Source organism: Cynocephalus volans, chromosome 4 (genome assembly GCF_027409185.1).
Source record: "Cynocephalus volans isolate mCynVol1 chromosome 4, mCynVol1.pri, whole genome shotgun sequence".
In the NCBI taxonomy this organism is placed as follows: domain Eukaryota; kingdom Metazoa; phylum Chordata; class Mammalia; order Dermoptera; family Cynocephalidae; genus Cynocephalus; species Cynocephalus volans.
Window position 1 is genome coordinate 78,956,087 of NC_084463.1, and position 17,970 is coordinate 78,974,056.

Sequence of the window (17,970 nt, forward strand, 5' to 3'; positions counted from 1 at the left end):
CGTAGCACAACTCTCTAGGCTTGTTGGGTCTAGCTCTGGAGAAAGGATGGAAGCCGGAGCCGCTGGATTTAAACAGTTTGGTGTAATCCTTTTCCCCGCTCTCTCCCGCTAGTCGGGGATGTGGAGTCGGCTCCCCGGGGCTTTCCGTCCACGCAGTACCGGAATGAAGGAGTCTGGGAGGGGGTCAGGGAAGGCCAAGACGGAAGAGACATTAAGTAATTGGTTCTTGAAGGTACAAAATGATATGTATAGAGTCTACTCAAAGGCATTGATTTCAAACGCCCGCCCCCTGGGCCGTTTCAGCCGCGCCCCTTGTTATCGTCTCGCCGACTTCCACATTGGCCTCTGCGGATTGGTCGTTGCATCCGCCCCGGAAGAGCGGCTAAAGGGCTTGGGTTTTGCTTCCGGGTCTTGGGCTTCGGTCCTGGGCGCAGAGGTTCCTGGGAGCCAAGAGTCTGGATGGTGTCTGTATAACCTTCGGAGGCTGCTGCATCGCACCTCGGGCCAAAGTGAGTGGCAGGAGGATAGCAGATTATCTTCCTTATCCTGGTGGGACGGGAAAGGGCAGGTGGGCTGGAAGTTGGCGGCAGAGTACAGAGCGCGGGCAGAGGAGACCCTGGAGCGGTGGGCGAGTAGCGGAGCCCAATGCTTGTCGGCCGCGGCGGAAAGCGCAGCCCGAAGGCAGCTCCGACTACTGTATTAAGCAGGCCCCGGGTCTCTCCCACCGCAGAGTCGGGCACGGGTGAAGAGTCAGCGAGTTCCTAGTGACCGTCCAAAGGCGGGCCGGAGTGACACTCCTGGACGTGTGTAGGAGGCGGCGTCGCTATCCCTGTGTTTCTCCTTCTTTGCATACACACCTTTACCCTTTTTGAAAATTAAGAGAAGTGTACTAAAAAATTATCTCAGTTCCCCCACCCTTCCCACACACTTGCTTTTCCGACGCTAACAGGGTTTTAGTAGCCACATCTAGACAGTATTCTTTTGGCTGCTCAAAGCTAGAAATAACATAAGGAATGGGTCCTTGATTTTTGGTTATCAGAATCCTTGGGTGAAATTCCTGTCTTTTGAGCATTCCTTAAATTATAACCTACAAGATATCTCTTTTATATTATGGTTGTTACAGGAGAAAAATTGGACCAAGGATCAACAAAATATTGTTGAAGAATCTTGCCTATGTAACTGTTATTGAAGTTTAGCACACTTTTCTTTAAGACACTCAGTAACTTTGTCAATGATCTTTAAAATATTTTTCTTGCTTCTGTTTTTATTATCCTATTTGCTGACGTGTGGGGTTCAGATAAAATGCAAACCTTAGGGAGTCTGGTGGAGTAAGGTTGAGTTGAGAATGTTTTCTCAACTGTGTTTTACAAGGGCTTTGACATAGCACTACTGTGTTTTACAAGGGCTTTGACATGTTAAGTCTCATAATTCTCATAATAATCCTAAAAGGAATATTCCCATCCAGCAGATGACAGAAACTTAAACCAGGTGACTTGCCCAAGACACACAGCCAGAAGATTAGGGACACAAACTCAGATCTTCATGACAAATTTTTTTGTAATACAAACCGGCTTCCTGAGAAGCTATATTCCTTGTATACCCTGAGCTTCATCATTTCTTTTCTTGAGAACTTTTGTTTGAGAATGTTATTTAAGCAAGTTTTGGAAATTATTTCACAAGGAGAAAAATTGATTAACACTTTATAAAAAGAGAGTTTATCATATTGGAAATAACTTGATACTATTTTTCTTTAAAGCATAAAAGATGACAACAGCAGCCAGGCCAACTTTTGAACCTGCGAGAGGTGGAAGAGGAAAAGGAGAAGGTGATTTGAGCCAGCTCTCAAAGCAGTATTCAAGCAGAGACCTACCCTCTCATACAAAGATAAAATACAGGTAGTGAAGACTTTCACTGTTTTCTTTTTCACAAAAGATCAAATTTGTTAAATGGCACTGTCATGATATGTTCATGTTTGAGTTATATCACTTAAGTTACCTATTTTCATAGCAATAGAATGCAATAGATTGTGCTCTATGATTTTTAAATGCTACCAGACATTCCTTCAGAAATTCGTATTAATCAGGAATTTCCATGTGTAGATAAAACAATAACTAATATGTTATCTCAGACTATGCGCTGTCAGCAGTAGTCAATATGAGATTAAAGTATTACTGTAACAAGTCCTGAAATGATATAATATTAACAAAAATTAAAGACATTTTAACTAATCTGTGGTCTTATTATGGTAAAGTATGAAATTCAGTTTCAACAATTTAATTGAAATATTGGAAACATCACAAGAGTGCCTTGTTAGCAACCTTCAGATTAGGTTATGATCTTGTCCACTTCCTTGTTTCATGCTTGAGGGACAAAGTTGCATTTGTGAGTTGTCTTTCATTGCTATAACCATGTGATTTTATTTTTTTAGTAACATTTTGCTCTGATTTGTTTCTGCTAAAGACAAACTACTCAGGATGCCCCTGAGGAGGTTCGTAACCGCGACTTCAGGAGAGAGTTGGAAGAGAGAGAGAGAGCTGCTGCAAGAGAGAAAAATAGGGATCGTCCAACCCGAGGTACCAACACTGTTCCAAACATTTGTCTCATAAAATTATGTCATTGGAAGTTTTTCTTTATGTGATAATTGGAAAAGGTTAATATTTTGTTTGCTTTTAAATATCGGTGTGAGCTATATCACTTTCTTAAATGATTAGATTAGAAATGATAATGAGGTTCATTTCAGTTCCATCTTTTTATACTTTTATATTAAAAGGAACAGGGTGATCTGGAGATATTTAGCAGTCATCATTTCATTTCAGATCAAGGGGTTTTTAACTGTTTACAGCAGCCAGGCCGCATGGTTTTTGTCTATGAGAGCTCCTATTTTTGTAACTGGCTATTGGAGGGCATCTGGAGGCATCCAGTTACAGTATCTTTTTTATATTTCCAGCATATGTTAACTCTTCCTGAATTTCCTGAGAGGCTGCAGTTTACATATTAAAATCAATGCTTTTATCTATTTACTCAGCAAATACTTATGAAAGGCTTATTTGCCAGGTACTGTGGATATGATCCTTGCTGTCATGATGCTTTTAATGTGGGGGTCTTTATGCCCACACGTCCCTAAAATGTTATAAGAAATGGGGTATTTGTTTTGGTAAGCTAATTGATGTTTGTTTTCCACCAGAACATACAACCTCCTCTTCAGTGTCAAAGAAGCCTCGGTTAGACCAGATTCCTGCTGCCAACCTTGATGCAGATGACCCTCTAACAGACGTATGTTATGTTTACTACTTTCATAGCTATTTAGTAATTTATTTGCTATATTTTTCTGAAATACTTCTTTATACTTTTGGCTTTAAGAAGTGACCTGTACTTATCTTTACTTACTGTTATTCAAATGTAGCCCTGGCTTTACAGTTGGTTTTAAAACAAAAAGTACTATTTTGTGGTAAGAACTTAAAGAACAAGTTTGATTTCTAAAGAACCAAATATAGAAGCAATCTATTAAAGAATATATGCCTTCCCCCCAAATAATTTCCTATATTAAACCCTGGAGATTGGGCTATCATGATAATACCTCCACAGGGCACTCTTCACACTGGGCTCTCTATAAACAGCACCCTCTAGAGTTATACCCAGGAGACTTTCCACATTAGATATGATGTCCCTTCCAGACCAGCAGTGCACTTAATGGTTTCCTCTGTACTTACCAAGGGAAGTAATCTAAGCAGGTCTTTAAGGATTAGCACATCAGTTAACATTAAAATTCAGTGGGACCCTACAGGTTAATAATTAATTTGCAGTTTTTTACATACAGTAGTCCTCCCAACCTGCAGTTTCACTTTCCGCTGTTTCAGTTACCCTTGGTCAGCTCCATTCTGAAAATAGGTGAGTACGGTACAGTACAGTAAGATATTTTGAGAGAGAGACCACTTTTATACAACTTTTATTATAGTGAATTATACTTTTTCTATTTTATTATTAGGTGTTGTTGCTAATCTCTTACTGTGGCTAATTTATAAATTAATCTTTATTGTAGGTATGTATGTATGGGAAAAACCATAGTATATATAGGGTTTGGTAGTATGCATGGTTTCAGGCATACTGAAGGTCTTGGAACATGTCTCCCATGGATAAAAGGGGAGACTATATGAGAGGACTTCAAAAAGTTCATGGAAAAATGAAATTAAAAGATAAGTTTAAGAATCTAGAGTTTATTTCTCAACGTAAGCTCCATCAAGTTCAAGACATTTTTGTAAGAGATAATACCAGCCATTTAGTCCATCCCTGAAGAACTGAGGGTATTGGGAATTTAATTAGCCATGTGAGTGATGTCTTTTTAACTTTATCAACTGAAGAAAAGTGGGTGCCCTTTAAAGATTTTTTTAAGATAAGCAAACAAAAAGTCAGAAGGAGTCAAATCAGGACTGTAAGGTGAATGCCTAATGATTTCCCATCAAAATTCTCACAATATTGCCCTTGTTTGAATGAGAGGAATGAGCAGGAGCATTATTGTGGTGAAGGATTTTCTGGTGAAATTTTCTTGGCCATTTTTCTGCTAAAGCTTTGGCTAACTTTCTCCAAACACTGTCATAATAAGCACATGTTATGGTTCTTTGGCCTTCCAGAAAAAGCCAAGCAAAATACCTTGAACATCCCAAAAAACTTTTGCCATGACTTTTGCTCTTGACTGGTCCAGTTTTGCTTTGACTGGACCATTTCCACCTTTTGGTAGCCATGGCTTTGATTGTGCTTTGTCTTCAGGACAAAAAGCCATGGTAAAGCCAGGTTTTATCTCCTGTTACAATTCTTCAAAGAAATGCTTCAGGATCTTGATCCCACTTGTTTAAAATTTCTATTTAAAGCTCTGCTGTTGCCTGCAGCTGATCTGGGCACAACAGTTTTGGCACCCATCAAACAGAAAGTTAGCTCAACTGTAATTTTCATTCAGAATTACGTAAGCTGAACCAATTGAGATGTCTATGGTGTTGGCTATTGTTTATGCTGTTAATTGTCAGTCCTCTTCAATTAGGGCATGAACAAGAATTTTTCCTTGTAAATTGATGTGGATGGTCTGCTGTTGCGTGATTTGTTTTCAACGTTGTCTCTTCCCTTTTTTAAACAAGTTATCCATTTGTAAACTGCTGATTTCTTTGGAGCGTTGTCCCCATAAACTTTTCATTAAGCATCAGTGATTTCACCATTCTTCCACCCAAGCTTTACCATAAATTTGGTGTTTGTCCTTGTTTCAGTTTTAACAAAATTCATGTTGCTCTGATAGGGGCTCTTTTTAAACTGATTTCTCATCCTTCTTGGCACCTCAAACTAGATCTTGTTCAGATATAACAAGTTAGTACAAGTTTATTTTGGTGCAAAAAAATTTTACAATCATAAACTATGGTATAAAAACTATGCAGTTAATTTTATGATATGCATTTTCCTTGAACTTTTTGAAGACCCCTCATACAGTGAAAAAATTTGGGTGGTTTTTCATGGGTAGTATCTAATTATGTACATATATCAGGAATTAATTTTAGAGTTGACTGATGGAGTTACTAACAGTAATTAAAACAGGAAACCCAATTTTAAGTGAAATTTAATGAGTTGTCATTTGTAATTTCTTTTGGGAATTTAGCATCATTTTTTGCACTTTTGATTATCCTTACTTGCTAGCTTAAAGTTCTTTTGAGCTACATAAAATTATTTTCACTCTCAGTGTGATATACTCTACATATGCACTGTGTTTCTGTGTAAAGTGTTCCTTTTCTGGTTTTAGAAATATTTTCATATGTAAATTCCCTTTTGGCCATGTAAATTTGAAAGGTGCTTTTCAAGGGTTGACATTTTAATAAGTATTTATAAGCTTTTTTATGGGATTTTTATTTCATTTTTTGGTTGGTTGTTGATCTTAATTATTATATTTAGATGCATTTATCTTTCCCGCTAGGAAAATCAATTTTCTCCCAAAGATTTGGTAAGTGCAATTTTTATGGAGAAAAAAAGTGAATAATGTGTATTTTCTGTCTAATCTCCTGACCATCACTATTCTTTTTTTAGGAGGAAGATGAAGATTTTGAAGAAGAGAGTGATGATGATGATACTGCAGCTCTTCTTGCAGAACTAGAAAAAATTAAAAAAGAAAGAGCTGAAGAACAGGCCAGGAAGGTAAAATCAAAGTGTTAGATTTACATCTCCCCATCTTATCTCACATACTAAAGTAGAAATTTTTTAAAATTTAAGCAATATCTTCTTATATTAGAAATTTTCCTTGCTATGTCTAAATATTATATCATCTGTGAATTTATAAATCTGATTATTTTTATGACATCCTAGGTCTCCTGGTTATGTTAAAAATTTCCAAATAGTTTAGACATGCTAAATAATATTTATCAAATTGCTTGTCATTCACTTATTTGTTCATTTGTTCAACAGACATTGAGTCTGTCTGTTAAATATCACAGGAATCAAAGATGGTTAAGATACAGTCATGGCCTACGAAGATTATCTCTCTTTGCTGCCTACGCACTTGTTGAGGCAATCAATCAATAGATTTTATATAAAGAGCAAGTTACCTAACTTCTTTTGAACTCCCACAGTCTTTTCATTTACACAGTGGGAGAAAAGAATGTCTAACTCAAATATACTTAAAACTTTGAGTGAAATTACCCAGAGCAGTGATAATGTGAAACTGAGGAGGCAAGCACAGGTCAGAGCAATAGAGGTTTATTAACCAATGCTAAAGGAGTCTGGATTTTGTTCTGAAGGATATGAGGAGCCGGTTGATTTCAACAGGAGATTGATAAGATAGGATATGCATTATAGAAAGATAAATGGCAAAAATATGGAAGATCCCCTGGAAAAAACTGAGGAGGCTGTTCTAATAATCCTCACATGGCATTAAAAGACTCTTAACTTGTATACTAGGAGTTGGAATTGAGAGAAGTAAACAGATGCTGATAGAGCTATTGAGGAGGTCAGATTGACCAGATAAAGTGATTGTGGCAGCAAAGATGACCCCTATTTTCTGGGTAGATGTTGGTGCCATACACTAAGACAGAGAATGCAGAAGAATGGGCATGTTTAAGCATAGAGAAAGAGAGATGATGTTCTGTTTTGAACATGTTGAATTTGACACATTGTGAGACATTCAAGCAGAGGTGTCCACATTTTCAGCCAGAGCAGCACAGCTTTTTTATGGACATCTGTGTGAGATTTCATTTGAGCCAGGAATTGTTCTGTTTAAAAAAAAAAAGGGGGGGGGGGGTCGGAATTACTTTGGGAAACACTGACATAGATTCATGCTGGGAATCTAGGGAAGTAGAATTCATATGTCACAAGGGTCAAGGAAGAATTCAGAAAACATAGGCTTTGAAGATTGTTCAAATTCATATTGGAAGAAGAAAAGTTTTTGTTTTGGTGTTACCAGCACTATGACCTCCTAAGTGAGCTAACCAGCCAGCCCGAAGAAAAGTATTTTGTAATACAGTTCTCATCAAAGTTTGGTATATAAGAGCATAATTCCTGTATTAACTTATAGTTTTTTCTAATTTTTTTAAAAAATCAAAGAATTATAATTTTCCAGTATCACTTGCATACCACTAGAGGGCAGTTGTCCCTAATTTTTTTAGCTTGCCTAACAGCTCTGAATACATAGAGACAAGCAATTTAAATACTTTCAGTTGACCATTAGGGAGGATAAACATTTTAGACAGGAGGTTTGCAGTTATGTGAGTTTCGTCTAATCTCCTTGTACAAAAATGTGTTGGTGTTTCTTGGGATTGAATGATGGTTTTGTTTCTTTTGTCCCTGTTTCCCTTTCTATTGGCTATTTTTTGAGGTGTTTCAAAGTAACGTTTTCAAACCAGTTAGTCTGTGGCAGGGGTCAGCACACTTTCTGTAAAGGGCTTGATGGTAAACATTTCAGGTTGGTCAGCTCTCCATACAACCTTTGTCGCAACTACTCAACTCTGCTGTTATAGCACAAAACCAGCTATATATATGAATGGGTGTGGCTACATTCGAATAAAATTGTAGTTAGAAAAACAGGGTGATTCAGATTTGATCTTACCACTACCCTATATTCGTGAAGCATAGTGTGTCTGGTATTTGAATATGGAAGGAGTTGGTGCCTTTTTTTCCCAGTTCTGTGTGGTGATCATCCAGTAACTCTAAAGGAGATAATATTCCAAACATAAAAAGGCCAGGACCTTATATGTCACACACAATATTATTATAAGTTCAGATACGTTGTGTACTTGAGCTTCTATTTTCCTAGCATTTCAGAGAAACATCTTTTTACTTTAAGCATCAGTATAATTTGTTAGCTTTCTAAAACCTGTATATTTATTTCTACCTGTTCTTAATTTATGATGGATAGTTCCTGAATTTAAGGTTCATACTGTGACCTAAAGGAATTTTCCTGTTTATTTCCCAGCAAGAGGCATATTCTCACTTCCTAGTTATGTCCTTTTACAAATAAAATCAATTATTCACATTTGGATATTGAAATGAAATATCAGTAACCTGTATGGAAAATTAGGTTATTAAAATAAAGGTTCATTTTAAAATGACTTCGAGTCTCTTTTTTTCCTTGGTCTATTAAGTCAGAGATTTCTGTCATCCCAGAACAGAACAAAATGGGATTTGGCTTAAAAATAACATGTTAACAGGTAGATTTATAAGGTATCGCTCAGGATTTTAGACATTTTACAGTCCTAATTCTGAGGATAAAACAGAGTGATTTGAGTTTAAAGAGGTTAGTGCTAAAATGAAAGCGAGGAAAGACCGTGTTATAACTGACAAAGGATAATAGATATAAAATAGAAACTCAGTAAAGATAAATTATAATAACAAACTGGATAAATCTCAGGTAAATTCATAGAAATGCATGTTAACAGAATGTAATTTTTCACATGGTAGTTTGACTTATTTTAAGAGTTACTTGTTTAATAATAACTTGTCACCAATCCTAGAGATGCAAGTTTATATTGTTAGTAAATCAAAATAATATTTTTTTAATCACCGTTGGTATAGCCTTTTAAAACTTGAGGTAATAGCTTTGCTAAATGTGTCTTTTTGATGTTTAGTATGTTCGTAAATTATTAGAATTTGCTTGTTTATGTACTCTCTTAAAACATAAAGCAATTAATTTTGTATGTACTTCAAGATAGAAAATAGATTTAAATGTGCATCTCATAGCATTTCAGAGTTGGAAGAGACTGTGACTGTATGAAGACAAGCATGAAATATTTGTAATAAAAATGTCAAATTGCTTTATTTTGATAAGTGTAACTTTTCTGGTATGTTTTAAAAACAAACAAAAACTATCTTGTTGCTTAGTTTATCTTTTCTCCCCGAAGAATTTTTTGGTTTTTGTTTTTAAATAAGCTAATGTAAGAAAATTGACTGCAGAGTTAATATAAGTAAATGCGAGTCTTCCTCTGTCATTTATAGGAACAAGAACAAAAAGCTGAAGAAGAGAGGATTCGTATGGAAAACATTCTGAGTGGAAATCCTCTCCTTAATCTCACTGGCCCATCCCAGCCACAGGCCAACTTCAAAGTTAAAAGAAGGTAATGTACAGCAATAGATTGGATATATACACAGATTGTGAGTTAGATAGCACAGTGCTTTATGTAAAGCTTCTAAAACCCTACCTTCTGCTGATATTCTTCTCTGTCAGATTTTGGAATAATGGAAGAAGGAGAAGGAAAGAAAATATACTTATTTTCAGTAGATATTTATAGTAACCAGCTATGTTCCAAGTAATGATACAGGCAGTAGGGACAGAGTAATGAACTGAGCCCTTGACCCTACAAAGCTTACATTTTAGATGTGTTGTCAAGGGTCCCCAAGATCACACCTCACATTCAGAGACTCACTAAAAGGACTCAGGACACTCAGCATATAGTTGTACTGATGGTCAACACAGTAAAGATGAACAGATCATAAGGGGACAAGACATAGGCAGAGACTAGAGGATTCCATATGTAGGCTTCCTGTGCTCTGTTCCTTCCATGAGGGGTCACACACAAGCACGGTGTTCCCCCAGCAATGACAAAGCAGCAACATGTGTGCAGTGTTTCTATCCAGGGAAGCCCATTAGAGACTCAGTGCATAAGGTTCTTACTAGGGACTAGTCATGTAGTCAACTTTTGCCTAGCGCATACCAAAATCCAGACTACCAAAAGGAAAGTTGGTATTCAGCATAAACCACATTATTAATACACTCTAGGCCCAGTGATGGTGAGAAGATTTTTTTGAAATCCAGGTTTCCAAATGCCAGCTACAGGCCAACCTTGTAAACAGACCTTTCTAAGGATAACTGTCTTGGTCCCTGTCTTAGTCCGTTTGTGTCACCATAACACAATACCTGAGACTGGGTAATTTATAAAGAACAGAGGTTTATTTGCTTACAATTTTGGGACAGCTGCATCTGGCGTGGGCCTCAGGCTTCTTCTGCTCATGGTGGAAAGCGTCAGGCAGCCGATGGGGACAAGCAGATCACATGGCAAGAGGAAGCAAGAGAGAGAGGAGGTACCAGGGTCTTTTAAACAACCAGCTCTCGTGGGAACTAATAGAGCGAGAACTCACTCAGGACTCCCACCCCCCAGGGAGAGCATTAATCCATTCATGAGGGATCCACCCCCTTAACTCAAACAGCTTCCAACACTGTCACATTGGGGAACAGATTTCTGCATGAGTTTTGGGGGACAACACATCCAAACTCTATCAGTCCAGCTATAATAACCTTTTTTTTGCAGTGTGTGTGTGTGGAGGGGTGAAGTAGAAGGCTGAAGAGGGAAAGAATATAAATAGTAAATACTGCATATAATACTTCAAATGGTGATATGTAGAAAAATAAAACAGAAAAGCTTATAGGAAGTGCTGAGTGGAGGACGGTTGGTTGTTATTTTATATGAAGTGGTCAAGGAACCCTGTAGGCTTAACTTTGAAACTACATCCATTATTTGTCACCACCTGCACTGCTGCTGTCTGCTGTCTGGAGTGATGTGGTACCACTAACTGTTCTGCTTGCACGCTTACCACCTCTCCACTCCCACCCCCAGTTTTTTACTCAGCACAGCTATGTGCTGTTTTTTAAACTGTAAAGTCACAATAGCAGCTTCCTATTCTACACCTTCCAATGGCTTCTTAACTGATTCACATTAAAAATCTAGTCTTATAATGGCCTGTAAAGCTGTATAAATCAATTTCCTCTATGCAAAGGCAACAGTATAGTCAAGGGAGGATTTGCTGACAAGGTAACATTTTATCAAAGACATTTTATCCGAGATCTTTGACCTGAGCAATTGAAAGGATATAGATGGAGAAGAATGTAGACTAAGGTTGGGGGTGGGGAGTGTGGCAGATTTAAGACATAGTAAGTTTTAGGTGTTACATACACCTCTGAGGAAATGTTGAGTAAGTAGCTTGATAACGGTTCTGGAGTTAGTCCAAGCTGGAGATAATAAATTTGAGAGGTGTCAGCTTATAGAAAATTTCTAAAGCTGTCAGAATGGATGAGGTCACCTAGGGAATGAGGATGGTAGAGAGGAGAAGTCAAAGGATTGAGCCTGGTATAATATTTAGAGGTTGGATAGATGATTGGTTGTTAATGCTTGGAACAGTGCCCAGTAAATAGTAGATGCTTAATAAATGTTGATTAAGTTAATTTTGAATGAAAAAGTCTAGGCTGAAAAGGAACAGCCGGTGACGAAGGAGGAGAACTAAAAGAGATTGGTGTCTTGGAAGCCAAACAAATCAAGTGTTTTAAGAGGAGAGCAGTGATTATCTAGGTCAAATACTGATGTCAGGGCAAGTAAAGTGAGTACTGTGATTTAGCAGCATGGAAAAGCAGTTCTGGTGTTGGAGTAAAGGGACAAAAAACCCGTTGGCACATATTCTAGTCACTGATCTGCTCAGCTTTTCATGCTTCCATGTACTGCATCAGTGGTGACTACTATTTTCCAAAGGTGACCCCATTTGCTTATTTTCAATTTGCAGTTTCTCCTGGCATGCATACATATGCACACACAGACACACATTATATGGGCTTGTATTTTATATATATTTGTGAGAGTATCTGTATTATATAGATGGACTTGTGTTTTATATGTTAGATGGTATTCTAAAATCAAGCTCTTTATTTTCTGTAACACATTTTATAACCCACATGGATTTCTTTTAATGCTTATTATGCATTCTGAAATCTAACCAGAAGAGTCCAACCAGAGTTCTTCCCTGAGCTCTTGAGCTGATATTTCTCCGTGGTTAACATATATGTGGACCAATATATGAGCCTTAATTGCTACACCCCAATAGTTCCTTCTCCTCATGTTGCCCTATAATATGAATACTACAGTGGATGATTATTAAATGTTACCTGATAAAAGAGGAGTATATAAAATCCTCAAAACCACATAATCTAAACTATAATAAATTAATCAGCTGCTATCATCTAGAGATGTCTATACTAATCAGGGTAGTCCTAGGTTTTGCCTCTTTGTTTTTGACCTGAAGACATGAAATTTTTGACCTGAAGACATGAAATATTTATGTAATTAGAACCTGTGTATTTCTGTTCTTTAACTCAGTGTTTCTTTTACTGGAGAAATAATGTTTTGTATGTTCTAGTTAGGAATGGCCCTTCCTGCTGTAATAAAGTAAGATTATATATGAAGGATTACTTTATTATAACACTAAGGTCAGTGGTTTGGATACCCATACTGGCCATAAGTCACACCATATACATAAATAAATTTCAAATGGATTAAAGATCTAATTTTTTAAGTTCATAAACATATTAAAATAAAACACAGAAAGTATGTGTAGACCTTATTCAGAAAGGCAGAAAATGCAGAGTTTTCAAAAGAGAAGATTGGCAAATGTGTGACTTCACTAAAATGTAAAATGTCTCAAAAAAAAAAAAAGATTACTTTATTCTTTTGTGTGGATTTGAGTGTTGAGCATTTTTCTGTGTAATGACTGAGCTTTGCAGTGCATATGGTATATTCTTGTCTCCTGATGAACAGACATTATAGGGCATTCTATTTTCTTTTTTCTATACAGGTGGGATGATGACGTTGTCTTCAAAAATTGTGCAAAGGGTGTAGATGATCAGAAGAAAGACAAAAGATTTGTAAATGATACTCTGCGATCTGAATTTCACAAAAAGTTCATGGAGAAATATATTAAGTAGTACAGTTTTATGTGCTTGATTAAAGACTAAAATGTAAAGGATTATTCTGACTTTATTTTGATTAGTTCCCCCCCTTGTATAAATTGTGTACATGCTTCTCTAATTTTAAGCTCCAAAATATCTTTTCCTTTAGTGATGCCTTATTTTATAGTGGACTTGGGATAGGTTTAACCCAGTTTCCATTCTCTGAATGTTTCCAGTCATATGTTTTCTTTTTAATATGGGAAAAGGGAATCTGCTTGTAATAAATATTTTTAATCTAAATAACCAAATCTGTGTTCCCAACATTTTGTTGTAATTTATACAGTTTATAAAATGTTGCATAATTTCTTTTGAAAAGAAAAATTGTTTTTGAGTACTGTGTTTCTTTGTGCATTAACTTTTTTCCCTTCTCTTACATCGATTTAAGGTCAGTTAGTTAATATTTTCTCTGCATTTTTTAAAAGAGTAGGATGAAAGATTAAAGGGGTTCCATTTTGGACCACATAGTAAGTGCCCCACATGTGTCTCTGGAAGAGGACTGGGCGTCGCTCACTTGTGCAGGTGCCTCTTTCTTTTCTCTTGGCCCGAGACGAGAGCTCTGTAAGCATTCCTAGGAAGCATGTGGTACTCACTTCTGTTCTCCTGGATTCCCAACTGCCATGTTTCTCTTGAATGAGATATTTTGTGCATTGACATGCATTAGAAGAAAAGCCTAGGAAAGTTTCAAATCAAACAATACTTAAAATAAAACTTTCAGAAATAAGATTTTGTTTGTTATCTTGAAGGGTATATCTGTGGGAGGTGGGAGGGAGAGACACAGCTGGGCTCTACTAAAAAGCAGTACTCCTGGGAAATGAAGTTTTCCTAAACCTGGGCTATGATTTAAGGGTACTACTTTGATAAAAAATTTGAGACTAGAAATTGAGTTTTCTACGGAGACCAATTCATAGGATTCCTCAGCCTTGGATGATCTTGAGCTCGGTAAGTTTAAAGATAAGACTTTTAAAGCAGAATGACATGTTACTTATCACTTGCTATTTCTTTAAATCCTTGTGTTTGAGACCTTACATATTACTCCAGCATTTTCCCGGTGGAAGATTGGACACAAGTTGTATGTAGCCTGAGTCAGGAGTAGAGCTGCATATGGAGCCAAGGTCTTGAGCCCACATGCTCTGCATTTTTTCCCAACTGAGCTGTTTACACAAAATTTTGATTACTTCAGATAGTGTTTTTAAAAAGTGTTTAATAATATTAAAACCTTATTTTTTATTCACCTTCACAGTTTGTAAGTTATCTTCGTAGTGCTACTGTTAGGTAGGAAGAAAGTACTGGGTTATTCAAAGTTAAGGAAAATGAAGTTCAGACCGGTGACTTGATAAAGGTTAGTAGATGACGAGTCATGTATGAGCGTCTTAAAACTACTTTAAAATGTGCTTACAGATGTGAGTGGCATTATGAGGTTTCCAAACTGTAGTTCTTGGAGTTGCTGTTTTTTAGCATCCAAAAGGCAGATAACCCAGGGATCTGATTTAGGTGCACTGTTATTCCAAGATCCACTTATTTCAGATTCCTTATTTAAGTATGATAGGTTCAGGAAGAATCAGAGTAAAGCTAATTTCGATTATTTCTTTCTCCCTTTCCCTATAGTTTTCCAGTGTAAAACAACATGGTATAAACCTGAGTCACAGATCCAGGACACACATAAACGTGTCAGCTTTCAGATTTACAGTGCAAGTAACAGCCGACTTAGCTAAAATGCCTTGGATCCTCCTTGCAGAATACCTTGTATTGGAGTGATTTAGGAATCTGTCTCATCCCTTGAAGGGCCAATGCTGAGTGGAACGAGCCAGGGCTTTGAAGTCAGATGGGCCTGGGTGTAAGGCCCAGCTCAGTCACTACAGGCTTTATTTATTCAATGTTCCCCAGCTGCACTTGTGCTGCATTCATTTAATCAACACCACTCCCCATAAGGTAGGCATTAATATTTTCCTATTTTATAGATAAGAAAATTGAAGTTTGTAGGAGAAGTTTAAAAACAAAGTTATAAACCTTTAAAGAAGGAGGACCAAGATTGAATCTTAGAACTCTATGCTAAGCCCATCATCTGCTGCTATGCCTGACTGCCTCTTCATGTTAATTACCCTTCTCACTGTCTCTCCCATGAAAGGCTAGTAACAAGACAACCTTGAGTGAGTTTTCTGGGGGTTAAGTAATACATGGTTTAAGTGTCCAGCAGGCACATAAGTAGGGACTTCATACATGTTCACTTCCTGCCTGCCCCTTTTAGCATATAGCAGGGGCTGCTGAAAGTTCAAAACTCTATTGTTTTGTTTTATCATAAACGTTTGGTTCTGAACTAAGAGGTTCCCTGGACTCTAAGAGTTTGGTGGACCATAGATGTGGCCTGAACAGGTATCACTTGGTTGATAGGATTAGAAACCCAGTCACAGAAATTCAAGTAAAATAGAGGTTTATCTTAAGAGTACGTAAAAGACACTTCCTCTGCTCAGCTCTTGGCTTCACAAACTAGAGGTAACTCATGCTCCTGGCTTCCCTGTAAGAGGGTCTTCATGACCTTGTAGCTGCATCGGCCAGTAGAACCTCTACAACCTGAGATAAGGCTGGTCCAGTGAGCAGTGGCCAGGAACCTGGTTAAATAAAAAGTGAACAAGAGCAGGGAGATGTTGACAGTGTGATCTCCTGTGCAAGCATGGCTTGAGATACTCTGCTATATATGTGGTAGACACAACCTGGAAACAAGATAACAGTGGTAACTACAAACCCTCAGGGTAGAGCCTGCATCTCTCCCATAGGATCTAGCACTGTGCTGGGCACCCAGCAGGCCCTATTTCTAAATGCCAGGTGGCTTGGATTGGATGTTTGCTGTTTTGGAGGAAACATGATAGTGTGGAGGAAACTAGACTGAATTTTAGTTCTACCACTTCATAGCTTTATGGCCTTAACAAATAGTTTGAATCGCCAAGCCTCAGTTTCCTCCACTGTACAGTGACAATAACAATACTTCCCACAAAGCTGAAGATTAGAGGTGATGTAAGTGCCTGTTTCATGGAGGGTAGTGGTAATTATTCCCTTTTCCTCTCCCCCAAATTTCCAATAGACTAAGAAATAGCGGGAAAGTGTTAACTGAAGATCTGAGCCTGCTTCCTGGCTTCAGTGCAGTTGTTTGGGTCCCATGCTCAGAAGGGCTCCACCCTTGAGTGTAATACTCAGTCATAGCTGTTTTGAAATTGTTAATAATATAATCTTTGAATGTGTGTTTTCTAAATTTGATGGGACAGTAGAGATGTGCCAGGGGCTTGGAGCCTTGGTTCACGTAGGTCCTGCCTCTTGGCCTCCCAGAGACAGATTCTCTGCTGCCCACTCCCAGTGCAGGCGTTGGCACAGGCACTCACCCAGGCATAGATGGAAAAGCTGGAACCTTGAGAGCAGAGGCCTGGGGAGCCCTGGCAGGAGCACGTACTGGCACCCAGGGAGTAGGGTGGGGCTTTTCCTATCTGAAGTAGAACTAACTGGTTTCTTTTTGGTTTTTTTGGTGGTTGGCCAGCACCGGGACCGACCCCTAGACCTTGGTGTTATCACCACCACACACTAACCATCTGAGATAACTGGCCTATCCCAAAGTAGGACTAACTGAACCACTCCTATGGGGAGAGGGGAGAGTAACTGAAAGGGAAAGAAGACAGCTGGAGCTTCTGAAGGGTGAGCTGTCAGCCCCAATGCCCTTTTGTCTGGGTCAAAGTCAGAGCACAGAAGAAAGGGGATCCACCTGGGAGTGATCTTTCAGGAAATGCTAGGGGTCATTTTATTTGTGTTGTTGTGAATGTGTCATAGCACCTTCCCTAAATCACACTCCCAGAGCTCCCCGACCTCCACGTACGTCTTAGCTCCTGACATCTTTTTATGTGGACGCTCTTTTTAAAAATGTACTGTTCTCACCTGGCCTAGTTCTCAGAGGCAGTTTAGGAGGTAAGGAGAGGAGGAGGAAGAAATCCATTGTGTTCACACTCCTGAGAGGCGTCTGCCAGGTGGTTTCCTGTCCGGGTGGCCTTTTCTTCTTGCCATAATTTCAAACAGCCTCCCTTTTTTAGAAAGAAGGAGAAATGGTTCCTAAAGGCCCTAGACCAGTGGAGAGCAGCTTCCCGGGAGCTCAACCATCTCTGTGGGGCTTCTTCAGAGAGGAAAGTTCTAATGTTGTCCTGAGATTTCCTCAATACTCACAACTCCTTGAAAAACTAACTCTGGTCTCACAGGCCTATTTCCAGTGTGTTAAACAAGAGCTCAGAGCTGAGTCACTCTCTTGAAGAGTTTAGTTTAAAGAAGCCGCAAGGGAGAAAAAGCTGCCAATGAGGAGGAAAAAATGGGATATGAGAAGTGGCAAAGCATGCAGAGCACAAGTGCACGTTCCCTGTGGCAGCAAGCCCTGCAGACGCTGCAGTTCTGGATCAGACTCCCTGCCTCCTGCCTGCCACCCCACCCCACCATCCTGTGCCACTCCCTGTTTAAACCTTCCAACAACAATCACCATTTAGAAAATACAATGGAAAGATGATCCCATCCATTGTAGCTATAGAAAATGTAAAATGCATAGTGATAAACGTAACAAGAAATGTGCAGGACCTCTTTGAAGAAATCTAAAGCTCTATTGTGGGGCACTAAAAGACTTTAATAAATGTGAAGGAATACCTCTTCCTGGATGGGAGGACTCAATGGTGTAAACATATCAGTTCTCCACCCAAAAGAAATTATGAAATTCCAGTGGGTTGCGA

The 17,970-nt window shown here is 38.4% G+C and overlaps 1 protein-coding gene across 1 annotated transcript; it reads left to right on the forward strand.

Annotated features, from left to right (window-relative positions):
* Positions 1 to 417: 417 nt before the first annotated feature.
* On the forward strand, positions 418 to 13,946 carry CWC15 (CWC15 spliceosome associated protein homolog). Its single transcript, XM_063094737.1, has 7 exons — positions 418 to 509; positions 1,757 to 1,895; positions 2,461 to 2,573; positions 3,185 to 3,273; positions 6,058 to 6,165; positions 9,454 to 9,572; positions 13,072 to 13,946. The coding sequence occupies exons 2-7, from the start codon at positions 1,765 to 1,767 to the stop codon at positions 13,199 to 13,201; spliced, it is 690 nt and encodes a 229-aa protein (XP_062950807.1). The 5' UTR covers positions 418 to 509; positions 1,757 to 1,764; the 3' UTR covers positions 13,202 to 13,946.
* Positions 13,947 to 17,970: the final 4,024 nt, after the last annotated feature.

What these genes read in the sequence shown, in the direction of transcription:
- CWC15 (XM_063094737.1), top strand. Translation starts at nt 1,765, where the DNA reads ATGACAACAGCAGCCAGGCCAACTTTTGAACCTGCGAGAGGTGGAAGA. An exon ending in CTGAAGAACAGGCCAGGAAG is followed by an intron (nt 6,166 to 9,453) that starts GTAAAATCAAAG and finishes TGTCATTTATAG; the next exon opens with GAACAAGAACAAAAAGCTGA. An exon ending in AACTTCAAAGTTAAAAGAAG is followed by an intron (nt 9,573 to 13,071) that starts GTAATGTACAGC and finishes TTTTCTATACAG; the next exon opens with GTGGGATGATGACGTTGTCT.